Source organism: Ictalurus furcatus, chromosome 12 (genome assembly GCF_023375685.1).
Source record: "Ictalurus furcatus strain D&B chromosome 12, Billie_1.0, whole genome shotgun sequence".
Taxonomy (NCBI): Eukaryota; Metazoa; Chordata; class Actinopteri; order Siluriformes; family Ictaluridae; genus Ictalurus; species Ictalurus furcatus.
Window position 1 is genome coordinate 11,991,420 of NC_071266.1, and position 16,010 is coordinate 12,007,429.

A 16,010-nucleotide genomic window follows, 5' to 3' on the forward strand; every position below is an offset into this window, starting at 1 on the left:
GTGAGACAATGAGAGGGAAAGAGAGAGAGAGTGGGCTGGAGAGAGACATGAAGAGATGCATGGAGAGGGGGAGAGAGAGAGAGACATGGAGAAAGAGAGATGGGGTGGGTTGGAGTGAGACAATGAGAGGGAAAGAGAGAGAGAGTGGGCTGGAGAGAGACATGAAGAGATGCATGGAGAGGGAGAGAGAGAGAGAGAGAGAGAGACATGGAGAAAGAGAGATGGAGTGGGTTGGAGTGAGACAATGAGAGGGAAAGAGAGAGAGAGAGTGGGCTGGAGAGAGACATGAAGAGATGCATGGAGAGGGGGAGAGAGAGACATGGAGAGGGAGAGAGATAGAGTGGGTTGGAGAGAGACATGGAGACAGAGCGAGAGAAAGATGGACAGAGGGAAAGAAAGGCATGATGGGTGAGAGACAGAGAAAGATGCAAAGGGAGAGACAGAGAAGAATGGAGAGAAAGAAATGGGGGGAGAGAGGGAAAGAGCGGCATAGAGAGGGAAAGAAAGAGTGGATGAGAGAGACACACAAAGAGAAAGAAATGAGGTAGAAAGAGGTAGGAAGGGAGAGAGACATGACGAGGAAAAGGTGGGCACAGACAGGTAGAGAGAGACTGTGTGTGTGTGAGAGAGAAAGGCAGAAAATGGGAGGGTGAGACAGAGAGAAAGGGACATGGGGGAGAGAGAGAGAGAGAGAGAGGGAGAGAGAGAATCAGAATGTGTGTTAATGTGCGATCAGATCTGATATTCTAATTCAGTGTGATAGACGACATAAACGCACACATACACTAGCGTGTGAAAGGGTTTTAAATTCCAATCTGGTATTTCCTCTTCACAGGGACATGGCGATCCCGGTTCACGTTCCACCGTCTCCCTCATGTCACGCTCCACTCTCCTCTTCCTGGTTCTCCGCTGTTTGTTTTTGTTTGTTTAGTAAAACAAGTGCGACCTGATTTGTACAACAGGTTAAACACTGGATTGTTGAAAACAGCAGTAGGCTTTGTCCTCTTACACACACACACACACACACACAAACACACACACACGATTGTTACAATACACACACACACACACACACACACACACACAAACACACACACACGATTGTTACAAAACACACACACACCCTGGTTTCTGTTCCATCTGCTGACCTGGTGCTCAGGATGCCTGTGAAGAAGATTTGTCCTGGAAAGCGGACACACACACACACCCACACACACACAGTGCCAGAATGGTTTGTTGGTGTTAGCCTCGCCCATTTTTCTCACTATATGGCTAGTTAAAAAAACAAAAAGCCTAGAGAGCACACATATCTATAGACTAACATTATACATTGTTGCTGTGGTTACATCTTTCATCAATTGAAGTAAAAGACAAAGCATAAACATAGATGTATCCTAAACCTATACACTTACAACTGTTGTCATGGTTACGGCAACAATTTTGTTTTTTGATTCTTGACACCTAACGAGCAATCAGGACATGAGACTTTTTTCCTAGCCACAGTATAAACTATGTTATAATTATTGTTATTATAATAGCGTGAACATTTAAAAAATATCAACACCTTTATGTAATCAGCTGATTTGGGACGTTTTTACATGATGGTGGAGTCCCAGAAAACGTTTACGTAGAAGAGAAATGTAGGTCGTAGGTCACCGTGGCTATACGACTGTACAGGTAGCTCAGTAAGCTAGCTATGATCCGTGTAGTTAAGATGGCTGCAATAATAACATATCAAATGAAACGTATTGTGTTGTATAATTGTGTGATTAGGAGTTTATAATTGTGTTTAGGTGAATGTGGTGAAACTTGCTCGTACAGCTGGATGATTATTATACCACAGTACACTTTTATAACTTTTTAAACATCATGTTCTAATTGCAGCTTGGATGTTCAAATGTTTATCTGTCTCTCTTTCTTTCTCTCTCTCTGTCTCTTTGTTGCCCTGTCTCTCTTTGTGTCTCTCCTTCACTCTTTCTTTCTTTTTCTTTCTTTCTTTCTACCTTTCTCTTTCTTGTCCTCTCTTTATTTTGCTTTCTTTCTCTCTTTCTTCCTTTCTTTCTTTCTATCTTTTGCTCTTTTTCTTTGCCTCTCTCTTTCTCTCTCGTTATTTTGCTTTCTTTTTTTCTTTGCCTCTCTCGTTCTCTCTTTCACTTTTTCTCTCTTCTTTCTTTCTCTCTCTCTTTCCTAATTTCTTTTTATTTTTTCCTCACTACCTCACTTTTTCTCTCACTGTGTCTCTTTCTATCTTTTATTTTATTTTATTTCTCTCTCTCTCTCTCTCTCTCTCTCTCTCAGGCGTATGAGAGGAGGTTCCCTACGTGTCACCTCATCCCCATGTTTGTGGACAGCGATGTCCTTGACGAGGAAACGAGTGACGATAACTCCACGCACAAAATCGAGAGGCGGTGCAAGCTGGACGTCGACGCCCCTCGACTCCTGAAAAGGGTGAGCCAACGTTTAATAAATTATTTATACGTTTCATTCTTTTCTCCGAAGTGTCCCTGCATGTTTTATTCCTCTCACACCACAGCAGTTCGCCAAAGATTGAAATGTATAATTATTGAAGAACGAGACATTTTCTTTCTCCGTCTATAGGTTATGTTCTGTAAACGAGTTCTCACATCTGCCTCTGGCACTGGAGACCCCTTCCAGAAATGCTACATAAACGTCAAGAAAACATCAACGTATCAATATCGATTGCTGTTACTATAGAAACGATGACGTATTAGAACGTTATAAGAAACGAACCAACAGCTTCTGACCAATCGGCTCCTCCTTAGCGTTGTGGTGTGAACATGAACGTAGACGTTGTTTGTTCGATCAGGTGTGTACGTTAATAACGCTGTGATTGTGTTCAGATCGCCGGCGTGGACTATGTTTACTTCATCCAGAAGAACACTCTGAACCGCCGAGAGAGGACGCTGCACATCGAGTCCCACAACGAGACCTTCTCCAACCGGGTCATCATCCACGAGCTCTGCTGCTACTCGGTGAGGCACGCACACACACACACACACACACACACTTTCTGCACACACTTCCCTCAGGAATACATATGATTTTCTTTTTGAGTATTTAAACCATCTGTTAAAGGGTAATGGTTTCGTAACGCATGTCATGGAGTTGATGTAATAACAAACACGTGTTTTTAATCACATTTTTATTTTTATTTTTTTAAAAAGCAAACTAAACAGCCCCTGATTTTGAGCCAGACCGTGACTCCGCTCAGCTGGAATTCTGCTTTCAAGAGCAAAGGGTTCACATTGTTCACAAAGATTTTCCCCTAGAGGGAGGGCAGGAACCAGGTTAACAAAACCTCTCCTGCTCTCTGTGTGTGTGTGTGTGTGTGTGTGTGTGTGTGTGTGTGTGTGTGTGTGTGTGTCTGAGGCACGTGGTAACTGTCAGCGCCCCCCTGTGTGTGTGATTAGTTGCTGTGTATGGGACAGATTCAGGGCTGGATGATGGAATGCGAACAACATGAAGCAGCTTAACACACACTCGCAGCTTCTAGAGCTTTCCGTTATTAAAGGAACAATACGAAATGTACACAGCAGCGTGATTCTTTGTGAGTCCCTCTTCAGGTTAACGTCGCTAACGAGTTACAGTAGGCGAACTACTGTATACCATTGCGTGAAATAGTTTACAGTCATATTTACACCACAGCGCGTTCGGATGTTCCGCAGCATTAAAACCTGACTATGAAGCGTTAAAATGCGCAACTCGTTAATAAATGAAACGTTGTCGACGTTGATAAATCGCTGTGGTATAAGCGGAATCGCATACTCCTAGCACACTCGGTGGGGTTGTGACACGCCGCTTGCGCACTGTGACGCATACCACCACCCCGGAGTGTATTATTTCCTTATCGTTTCTATAGTAACAGCTCGTTGATGGAGATGCACCACTAATAACTAACAGATTTTAAAAATCTGAATTGTTACGGCGAGTTTTTCTTGACGTAATGAGACGTTTATTTAACATTTATGGCAGGAGTCTCCAGAGTCAGAGCGCTGTAACAGTCAGAGGTAAAGCTGTAACTTTAGAAAAGTTTTCCAGGACGTGCTATTCTAGGAAAATAATCAACGTCAGGGTGGTAAATCTGGAGTAACTGCTTTGTCACACCACCCTGGAGTCGATTATTTTCCTATAGGGGTTAAGCTGAGTGTTAGTGTTATGCATGGGTACACCATTATTTGCCTGCTGTGTGTGTGTGTGTGTGTGTGTGTGTGTGTGTGTGTATATGTAATATAATGTACAGCTGTGTGTGTATGTATGTATGAGTGTGTGTGTGTGTGTGTGTGTGTGTGTGTGTGTGTATAATATAATATACAGCTGTGTGTGTGTGTGTGTTCTGAAAGGCTAGAGACAGAATTAACGAGGATGCTGTCTAACATTTTCCAGAAGTTTCTGTCTTTTACTGTTGTTGCAGCAGAAATTCTGCTGACGGTGCAGTTTTGCGCAGTTTTGTCATCTCTCTCGTCGTTCTGCTGATCCCTCGCTTCTTTTCTTTCCCTGTTTTTTTCGGGAGTATTAGCCATCTGCGCTCCTGAGTCACACTTTATAAAAAATATATATATAAAAGAAATGGATGAATCTGTTTTTATTCAGTTTTGTAGTTCATGGAATGCTGTGATTTCACAATTTATATATAATATATATTATGTTTGAGGGATTCTGCAAAAAATCATGACGTAGGGCTGGTCGATGTAACGAAAGTATCGATACCTTGATAAATTATGTGACGATGCACTTTTCTGAGACATTGTTGGTATTGTGATTTTTTTTTTTTTTACTTCATAATAATTAGGATCTAAACAGAATGAATGGAAGCAGTTGATTAGAAGGATTTTATTTTTTTTACTTAAACTTTAAAATTTTCCAAAATCCTTTTTTTTTTTTTTTTTTTATAAACAGTTGTTGTAGGTATTCATTAAATTCATAATGTTTACTTATTTTTATAAAAAAATTTTGCATTAAATATCGTGTATCGTTAAAATGTCCTCAAGTATCACGGTATATGTTTGTCATATCGCCCCGCCCCTAATTTGACGTCTATCATAATAAATGTCACCACTTTCATGAGACATTGTGAATATCTCAATATCTGTGTATTTCCTTCTTTGTTGAAATGTTGTACTGAACATGATGACTTGTCATTATTTTATTTCATATTTTTCTCCTCAGTGTTGATTAATTTAATTCTACAGACATTAGTGCCATTAGAGGAAAAATTAGTAGAGCGAGCAAGACAAGAAGGACGACTTAAACACTAAAAAATAAAAAGATAGCAATGTGTACACTATCTAAGAAAGGTGTATTGTGATGTAATCTATTGCGATATTGTTGTTAGTTATTAGTTGTTAATAGTTTCTGAACTATTACTAATTGTTTTATTGAATTATTATAACAGACCCAAACAAGCCCTCTGTATTGAATAACGTGAGAGTTTGCATGTGATTGTCACGTGTCAGGTTCACCCCGAGAACGAGGACTGGACGTGTTTCGAGCAGTCTGCCAGCTTGGACATCAAATCCTTCTTCGGTTTCGAGAGCACTGTGGAGAAAATCGCCATGAAGCAGTACGCTAACAGCATCAAAAAGGTAACCATGATGGAGAGAGAAATAATTTCATTAATTGACAGGGTTTTTTCAAGGACCTGTGCTTCAACTTTATACAGCATGTTGTAGTTTATTACTTTATATGATAAATTCATGCTGTATATTAAAAAGCCGCTGCATATCTCTTTCCTGTGCGCAGGGTAAAGAGATTATCGAGTACTACCTGCGAGAACTGGAGGAGGACGGCATTACCCACGTGCCCCGGTGGAGCCCCAGCACCTCCCTCGTTCAGCCCGTAGTCACAGTCATGCCCCCGGCTCCTCCCACTACAGCCCCCATCGCCATCGCTACAAACGCAGAGAACGGCAAAGACGCTGCAGCGTGTAAAGAAAGCAGCAGCCCAGTAGGCAGCGCCAACGAGCCGCTCGCTGCCACGCCAGATGGTGATTAGTATTTAAATAAAAAAAATAAAGATAATTCAAATTCTGGTAATGTGTTTTTAAAAGATTTCTGTTTACAGTGTTAAAATGATCAGAGACGGCACGATAAACTCATATCAACTTATAATGCACTAATTTAAAAAGATTTAATACCGGTGATAAATAAGAATGGGCAATAATACTACGGCTACTTTTTATATAATATCTTCACTACAATGATAGTAACAGTACTCTTACTATATTACAACTACTAATAATAACCGTGATACTACTACTAATAAAACTACCTAATAATAACGGTAACAATACTACTGATAATAATAACCATACTATCTATGCTACTACTTCTAATGACATTAATATAATGCTATCACTATTCCTAAGTAATAATAATTACGATGAGTAACAGTACTGATAGTAGCAGTTAGTACTAAAAATAATGGTTGCAATACTCTTCCTCCTACTACTACTACTAACTCTTAGTATTACTACTACAAATAACGGTAATATTATTATACTACTACAATACTACTACTATTTCTACTACTAATAATAACAATAACTATACTACTACTGTTTCTACTAATAATAATAATAACTATACTACTACTATTTCTACTACTAATAATAACAGTAATACAACTACTACTAATAATAATAATAACAAAGTTAGTGATCCTTCTGTAAACAGCTGATTTGGGCATTTAGAGTAACATCAAGTCATCTATACTGTATATTGTACAACACCCCCTTTTATATTCTTATATATCTAATGTAAATTGTGTGTGTGTGTGCGCGCACGCTCTCATGTTAGATAAACTGGATGCTGACTACATCAACCGTTACCTGGGTGACCTCACACCTCTGCAGGAAAGCTGCCTTATACGCCTCCGCAGCTGGCTGCAGGAAACGCACAAGGGCAAGGTGAGTCACACATACACGCGCACACACACACTCACGCACACACACACACACGCACAGTCATGCACACACAAACACACTTTACTATGCTTCACCTACGACCCTATCCATAACTAAAACATCAAAAACCAAAAGGATTAAATAAAATAAGTAATCAACAAAATAAAGCAGTTTGTTGTTGTGGAGACCAGCCAAATGACCCCACAAGGTCAAACCTGTCAGGTACATTCTTGTATTCCTGTCCTTGTGGGGACCAGACCAAAATAGACTCGAAGCTTCTGCTGTGAGTTAAATTGTCAGTAATAATATAGACATTGTATGAAATTATGTATTTAATGCTGTAAATCGTATATATAGATCCCGAAGGACCAGCACATCCTGCGCTTCCTGCGAGCGCGAGACTTCAACATGGACAAAGCGCGAGAGATCCTGTGTCAGTCTCTCACCTGGAGGAAACAGCACCAGGTGGATTACCTGCTGGACACCTGGAGCTCACCGCAGGTCCTCCACGACTACTACACCGGGGGCTGGCACCATCACGACCGCGGTGAACACACACACACACTTCTCAAGCCTTTCATTCTTTTAGTTTTTCTTGCTTTTTTTTCTCTCCAATTTTGAGTTTTCTATTTTATGTATTTCCATTTTGCTTTGCTTCCTCAAGTTATCGACGTCTTCTCGCCCCCTCACTTGTGTCAGCTGCAGCCTCGGAGTTGTGTGTGTGTGTGTTTGTGTGTGTGTTGTTTGTACCCTCGCTATGAAGCGTAACGTAGTTAAATTATGGATAATTAATCAAGCGTACACACTGTGGATGAGTGTCAGTGGGTGATTGGACGTCACACTGCGAGTGTGTGTGTGTGTGTGTGTCTGAGGAACAAGAATGCCATCTGGGGGGTGTGTGTGTGTGTAAGTAAACTCGCATATGGCGCTGTGTCACATTTTTGTCTTGATGACGCACACACACTTTTTTCATTTTTATTCTTTTTTCCTTCTTTGTCTTAATGCTGTTCTTTCTTTTTCTTTATTTTCTAATTTTTGGTTATTTTTTCTCTTCTTATTTTTCATTTACCTTTTTATATATATATATATATATATATATATATAAGATGTGCCCTTTTTTCTTTCCTCTTTTGGTTTTTTTTTCTTCAGTTTTTCTCTTTATTCTTCCCCATTTTTTTCTTCATTTTATTTTTCCTTCTTCTTTTGCTTTTGATAATTTTCTGCTCATTTCCCCCTCCTTTTTCCTTCCTTTTATTTTTCTTCCCTTTTTCTTTTCCTTTTTCATATTGTTTATCCTTTATTGTAGTTGATCATGTTGTCATTTTTGTGCTTTGTCTCTTTGCACTGTGTCCCCACTGCGATTTCACCTTGATAATGCAACACACATACACACACACACACACACACACACACACACACACCCCGTGGAGTTATACACAGTTTGACAGTGCATGTGAGCGTGTGTGTGTGCATGTGTGCGTGTGTGTGTAATGTCAAAAGCATGTTTATGAAAAAAGTGGAAATGAGGAAGCTTCTGAAAAGCAGCTTCCTCTCAGAGAAAATAAAGCCACACACTTTTGTTTACTTTTTTTTTTGTGTGTGTGTGTGTGTGTGTGTGTGTGTGTGTGCGCGCGCAGATGGCCGTCCTCTCTATATCCTGCGTCTAGGACAGATGGACACTAAAGGTCTGGTTCGAGCTCTGGGGGAGGAATCACTGCTCAGACATGTAAGCTCGAAGTTTCCCAGCATGCTTTGCTTCAAAACAAAAGAAAGTACTTTCATCACTTTTTATATGTATGTACAGTACTCTCATCAATAACTGTGTGTGTGCACGTGTACGTGTGTGGGCTAGGTTTTGTCCATAAATGAGGAGGGATTGAGGAGGTGTGAAGAGAACACCAAGGTGTTTGGACGCCCAATCAGGTGCGCTGTATTACTTACACACACACACACACACACACACACGTTATTAAGGACAAAAATCTTTCTACTCCTTGTTATGCTTCTCCTCCTGTTTCTTTTCTTACTCCTCTCCTACTTCTCATTCTTCTTTTACTTCTTCTTCCCCTCTTCCTCCTGTTTCCTCTACTCTTTCTCCCTAATCCTTCTACTCCTAATCATTCTACAGTACTTCAACTTCACCTACTCTTACTCCTTCTAATTTTTCCCCTCCTACTCTTCCTTCTACTCCTTCTGCATATGCACACACACACACTGACACACACGCGTGCGCTTTATTAAGGACAAAAATCTTCTTTCTCCTTCTCTTACTCCTTGTTATGCTTCTCCTCCTCCAGCTCTTTCCCTTTCCTCTACTCCTTCTTCCTCTTCTTCTTCTTCTCCTGTTTCCACACCTATTTCTCCCCAATCATTCTACTTCAACTCTTATTCCTCCTTCTTCATCTTCTTGTCCTCCTACTCTTCCTTCTACTCCTTCCTCTTCCCCACATTCTCCTCCTACTCCTTCAACTACCCCACCTCCTCCTCCTCCTCCTCATCATTATCCTCCTCCACCGTCTTCTGCACAAGTATTTTTATATTCTAGCGAGGCAAAAACAAATCAACGTGCCTTTGGTGTGATCGAACGAGGAAGTAAATGTTTTAACATGCTAACAAATGAAGCAAGTTAATTAGAGCTCATGACCGGACCTCATGTTAGCTTCTCTGTTCTAAAAACAATTCTGTTATTCAGTTTTTCACTTCACCCAGCAGCACATCTATCTATTCTCTTTATTTCTCTCTATTTTTAACACCTCTCTCTCTCTCTCTCTCTCTCTCTCTCTCTCTCTCTCTCTCTCTCTCTGTCTGTGTCTTTCTTTCCCTTCCTAACACATTTGCACTCTATTTCTATCACAGCAACGGGAACATGTCTTCTATGACCTTAGCCTAAAAACCTTCCTTATTATAGAAACAGACACATGGTGCACAAATTCTGTAAAGCAAAGAAACCTTGATGATGATGATGATGATGGTGTGTGCAGTTGTTGGACGTGTCTGGTGGATCTGGAAGGTTTGAACATGAGGCATTTGTGGCGTCCGGGCGTTAAAGCTCTGCTGCGCATCATCGAGGTGGTGGAGGCGAATTACCCAGAAACCCTCGGGCGTCTGCTCATCCTGCGCGCTCCCCGGGTCTTCCCTGTGCTCTGGACTCTGGTGAGATTCCACACTTCCTGTTTACACACTCGACGGGAAATGGGACGACAAAAAAAAAAAAAAAGAACGCTCAGGGTTTGGACAGAGGGCTGCATATTAATGAATATGCAAATAAACACTGTATGCACAGTATATGGACTATGCATGTGTGTAAAGTTTGCCGCCTTCTGCATTATCTATCTGTCTGTCTGTATTATGATTTAAAATGCTAAATGATCTTATGATTTCATTAACAGTTAAAAAAAATAAAGGCAGTAATTCTGTTTAGACGTTATTTCAACACCTATTGCGAATTCGCAGTGTCACTACTGCCCCCTGGTGACGATTTACCAGCACACAACTGCATCATATTGAAAAAAATACAATGGCAATCAGCAGTAGATCGTTTAAAGATTTAAAGATCGTTGTATATCATATGTTAAATAAAATAGTTTTTTCTCCCACTTTTCCCAATTTGCGATTATTCTTTTTATCTTAAAGGTGCATTAGCTCCACACTCAGGATCAGCAGTGGCTTGTATAGTGTGTATAAAAATGTATGACGGGAGGTCCATCCAAACACACACAAAAAAAATTCTGGACTTAATACACTTTTGCAACTTAAAACAATATTTAAAAAAAAAAAAGAAGAATTTTCTGCATATCTTCCAAGATATTTGTATTATTAAGTGACATGGGTAAAAATATCACCAATTGCACCTTTAATTACTTAGCTGTTTATTTTTCAGTTATTATAGTTTTTACAATTATTTTTGTTTTTAAAAATTTCAATTACAGTTTTATCCTATGTGTGTATTTCCGCTTTTTGTCTTATTGCTGTTTTTCTGTTTGCTTTGATTTTTCTATTTAAAGCATTGAGCTGCATTTAAAGCTATTAATAATTATTTACTAAACAGTTAAATATATTATTAGGGAGGCAGGCTGTACAATAAACAGAGCAGTGTGTATATGCAGAATGTGATTATGCATTTATTTATTTATTTATTTATTTATTTCCCCGCCCTCAGGTGAGTCCGTTCATCGACGAGAACACGCGGAAGAAGTTCCTGATCTATGCCGGGAACGACTATCAGGGTCCCGGTGGTCTGGTGGATTACATCGATAAGGAAGTCATCCCTGACTTCCTGGGTGGAGAGTGTCTGGTGAGCACGTGGGCGTAGTTAAGAGTGTGTTTAACGGGATAAACAACCCTCGTGAAGCGTTACACGTTCATCAGTATGTTTTAGTAAAGAACAACAGGAAGTTAAACTTTTACAGCAACATTATTTGGTGTGTTTATTATTTTAAACTGTCGCATGTTTAGGAAACAAACAAAAATCAGATCTGATCAGATTTTGGCATTATTACAGGTTTTATTAGCATGTTATTAAATGGATATAAATATTAACTACGTTAATTCCTAGATGAAATATTAGGTGAAAGTCTGATCCACAGGATGTGGAAATATTTATATTTTTCATGTTAACTTAAAAAAAGGACTTGTTTATCACACACAGCACTAAGGGGTGGGCTGTATGTAACATCTCTACAATATAAGATGTGTGTCATGATTATTTATAGTAAGCATTTTTTTTTTTTTAAATAACTGTTCAATACCTTATAAAGTCAGTTTGCAATCATTGCAAAAAAAAAATGATCTCAGAAAAACGTATTGATGTAATTTATCATGGTAGCGACGTTATATCATCATATCGCCCAGGCCTACTGTATACAAACTGAGTTATTCGTAAATTGTTCGTAGCTGCGTTTACACAAAAAACGCGGCGTTCGTGAAAGTTCAGTAAGTTCCGGAAAAACTTTCGTATCCTATGTTTCTCTCCTGCGGTTTGTGTAAATTTACACAATAATGTGAACCTCAATTGATCGCCTTCGAATCGTATAATTGCAATTTTATATACGGGTTCCGCTGTCAGGTTTAAATCACTTATTTATTTCAAGCACACACCAGTTTCATTGAACTCGGTCTCTTCATATTCATGAAAATAAATCCAGAAAATGACACACAGAAGACAAGCCGTTCAAGGAGGGCAAAAGTAATGGCACCTTAGAGGAGGAGGAGGAGTTAATGTGTGTTTTTTATGGTAGCCGATGAGCTGCAAGCGTGCTTCAAAAAAAAAAACCTGTAACCTTTTATGAAGTTTGTGGGCATGGCTAAATGTAAATGGTGCCCTATAAAAGGAGGAGGAGTTAGAGTGTGTCTTTAGTAGCAAGTGAGCTGCAATGGCTGAGCTGCGTTACTGGAAGATTCAGCACACACACTATTCTTTTTCACCGTTTAGCTGCCATTTTGTAGTTTTCATCTCTCCGCAAAAAATGCTTAGCCTTTTATGGAGTTTTGTGGGTGTGGCTAAATGTAAATCAGCTGTACACTTGGATTCTAAGGAGTATGAAGGAAATCTTGTGGGAATTTTTTGAACGTGTGTACACACGACTTTACTAAATGATTGTTTAAGTGCTGTTCGTGTATAATTAATGAACTCCGCTTGATGTTTTACAGTGTGAGGTTCCCGAGGGCGGCCTGGTTCCCAAATCCCTGTACAGAACCCCAGAGGAACTGGAGAACGACGACATCAAACTGTGGACGGAAACCATCTACCAGAGTGCCAGTGTCTTTAAAGGAGCTCCGCATGAGGCAAGGCATATCTTATTTATATGACTTATTATTCATGTGACGTAATTATCATGTATAGTGTGTATACTCGTCTCCTCTCACATCTCGTCTAGCTGTTGATTGAGATCATCGACGCCTCCTCCGTGATCACCTGGGACTTCGACGTGTGTAAAGGAGATGTGGTGTTTAACATCTACCACTCCAAACGGGCTCCTCAGCCGCCCAGGAAGGAGGCGCTGGCGTCTCACGGCATCACTTCGCCCGGGGGCAACAATGTGCAGCTCATCGACAAGTCGTGGCAGCTGGGGCAGGACTACAGCATGGTGGAGTCTCCGCTTACCTGTAAAGAGGGAGAGAGCGTGCAGGTAACGCCGCCGCTGACATCACCGCCTGATGGTCGCTTCTTTACCTCCGCACCGCTGATATTATTTCAGACTGACTGTCTGTCTGTGTCTGTTTATTATTCATCTATCTGTCTGACTGTATTTTAATGTTTGTTTATTTATCTGTCTATTTATTCATTTTATTTGGTTGCTTATTTTTTTTCCTGCCTGTCTTATTTATCTATTTATTACTATCTATTTATCTGTCTGTCTATATATTTATCTATCTTGTTTATCAGTTTATTTGTTTATTATCCATCCTTATATTTATTAGCTGTTTTGTTTGTTTGTGTTTATTTATTCATTTATTTATCCTCATATTCTATTTTTATTTGCTTTTAATCTATCGCTCTATCAGTCTGTCTGTCTGTCGATCTCCAGTGTGTATTTATTTATTTAGCAATTTATTTGTTCATTATTTATTTAGTTATCCATGTGTTTATTTACTGTTTTTGCTTGTTTGCGTTATTCCTTTTTTAAATAATTTACACTTTAATCTGTGTCTTTTTTATTTACGTATTTATCTATTTGTCTGTATTATTTTTCTTTCTGTTATTTGTTTATTTTTATTATGACTATTTATCTATCTACCGTATCAGTTTATTTGTTTATTATTTGTTTATTCACGTGTTTTATTCGTTTACAGAAGCATATTTCTTGCCGTTTTATTACTCATCCGTTCGTTCTCCTCCTAATTGCCATTAATCCCTCATTCCCCGTGTGCAGGGTTCTCACGTGACGCGCTGGCCCGGGTTCTACATCCTCCAGTGGAGGTTCCACTCGATGCCTGCGTGCGCCGCCACCAACCTGCCCCGTGTGGATGACGTGTTAGCCACGCTGCAGGTCTCCTCTCACAAGTGCAAAGTCATGTACTACACCGAGGTCCTGGGCTCAGAGGACTTCAGGTAACTGAACATCTGGATCACAGCAGAAACATCTGGAATCATCATGTTTACACACAAACTGTTAAAAACTGATGACTTTAAGTTTATTTATTTACTTCATCTCAGTGCCATTTAACTGCCTACAGTCGAACACTGTCCAAGCTGCTGCTTCTCTCTCCCTCTCTCTCTCTCTTTCTCTTTTCTTTCTTCACGCGCCCATTTCCTCACGACTGCCTTCCTTTTCTGTTTCTCCTTCCGTAAAGAACGGCTTGCTACGATGTGCAGAGTTTGTAAGTGATCCTGTTTGCCGTTAGCCAAGCTTTAGTGCCACGCTAACGAAGCTCTGTCGACGTGTTAGCATTAACGACAATGCTAACGCTGTGCTGAACACATGCTCAGCTTGGGTTTCTGTAAATCTAGCCGGGTATGAAAGCATGGACGAGGAAATCGAACGTATGCACACACACACATGCGCGTTATTCTGTTCTGAAAATCACTGACAATAGAACACTAGGGGCAGATGTTGGATGGATATGACACAACCTTCAGGAAAGTGTCAAATAAAGCCAGAACTACTTTTATTAAAGGGAGGAATTTGTGCATTGTGTGTCTCTGATGGCATATGGATATGATGCGTTTTTCAGAAAAGTGTAAAAGCCAGAACTACGTTTTTTAAAGGGAAGAATATGTAGTTTGTGTGTCTCTGATGGTGTATGGATCAGACAGAATCTTCAGGAACGTGTAAAAATAAAGCCGGAACTACTTACTTAAAGGGAAGAATTTATAGTCTGTGTGTCGCTGGTGGAGTATGGATATGACAAACACATAAGGGATAGTGTAAAGTATCCGGAACTATTTTATTAGAGGGAAGAATTTGTAGTTGTGTCTCTTTATTGGCGTATGGATACGGCAAAATCTTCAGGAACATGTCAAATCCAGAACTACTTTTTTGAAGAGACGAATTTGTAATTTGTATGTCTCTGATGATGTATGGATATGTCAAATGTTTATAAAAATAAAATAAATAAAGTAGTTCTGGTCACTTTACACCATCCCTTAAAGTGGCGAATTTGTACTTCGTGTGTCTCTGATAGTGTATGGATACGACACAACCATCAAAAAAGCATAAAATAAATCCAGAACTACTTTTTTGAAGGGAAGAATCTGTCATTTGTGTCTCTCTGTTGGCGTATGGATATGACAAAATCTTCAGGAAAGTGTCAAATTAAGCCAGGACTATTTTTTTTTTTTTTTTTTTAAAGAGAGGAGGTTGTAGTTTGTGTGTCTCTGATGGTGTACAGACGCTGAATTTATGTATTATATTTATATTCTATTTCAGCAGTACTGAAATTCAACATCTGCCCCTAGACTTCCATTACAAGTGCTTTCCATTACAAGTGCGTTAAAATGTTTATTAAGGCTGATGACATGTACACGACAGATGGAGAGGATGAAGATTAAAGTTGTAAAATGGCAGCGTTTACCTTCAATTTGAGGGAATAAAGTGTGTGTACGTTTGATTTTTCTCCTTGTTATAAGAGTGAAATTTGCAGCACGCCCTCATAGCGCAATAACGAATCAATTCATAATAAAATTGTTACTCTTCATTGGAAATATCTGCACAGTACCTTTTGAAATAAATTATTTTTACATTTTTTACAGTGTTTTTATTTTTTTAATATTAGCTATTTTAAATTTCTTTGTTTTTTTTATATCATTTGTGTTCTTAATTATATTTTACATCTTATTTATAAAAATGCTATTATTTATGTATGCTAATTAAGAGATAAAAATTTTATATAGATTGAAAAAAAAAAGTTATGAGGGCATGATGTGAATTTTTATTTATTTATTTACTTTAAACAATTTAAGAATACAATCACGGCTGTGTTCCAATACTGTTTTTCCGGAGCTCCCTTGTCGACTTCCCCTTGTGCTTGGTGAAGTCAAGTTTATCACATGACCTCTTGGAAAGTTAAAACTTGCCCAGAAGGCACTGCAGTCAAAAAAATTAATAAAAATATCAGAAATATCAAATGTGGCTGGTAGGTTAAAATA

The 16,010-nt window shown here is 39.2% G+C and overlaps 1 protein-coding gene across 3 annotated transcripts in view; it reads left to right on the plus strand.

Moving 5' to 3' along the window:
• Window positions 1-16,010, plus strand: part of si:dkey-237i9.1 (SEC14-like protein 1) — a 42,422-nt gene that overhangs the window by 19,902 nt on the left and 6,510 nt on the right. For 2 of the 3 annotated variants that reach the window (XM_053638790.1, XM_053638789.1), the window contains exons 3-16: window positions 2,299-2,448; window positions 2,862-2,993; window positions 5,475-5,603; window positions 5,761-6,004; window positions 6,816-6,925; window positions 7,280-7,469; window positions 8,560-8,648; window positions 8,775-8,845; window positions 9,904-10,075; window positions 11,082-11,216; window positions 12,572-12,706; window positions 12,799-13,050; window positions 13,795-13,973; window positions 14,216-14,242. In XM_053638790.1, coding sequence (XP_053494765.1) covers window positions 2,299-2,448; window positions 2,862-2,993; window positions 5,475-5,603; window positions 5,761-6,004; window positions 6,816-6,925; window positions 7,280-7,469; window positions 8,560-8,648; window positions 8,775-8,845; window positions 9,904-10,075; window positions 11,082-11,216; window positions 12,572-12,706; window positions 12,799-13,050; window positions 13,795-13,973; window positions 14,216-14,242 — 2,015 coding nt within the window. The remainder of the gene's footprint in view (window positions 1-2,298; window positions 2,449-2,861; window positions 2,994-5,474; window positions 5,604-5,760; window positions 6,005-6,815; window positions 6,926-7,279; window positions 7,470-8,559; window positions 8,649-8,774; window positions 8,846-9,903; window positions 10,076-11,081; window positions 11,217-12,571; window positions 12,707-12,798; window positions 13,051-13,794; window positions 13,974-14,215; window positions 14,243-16,010) is intronic. The other variant, XM_053638791.1, reaches the window with a different exon arrangement.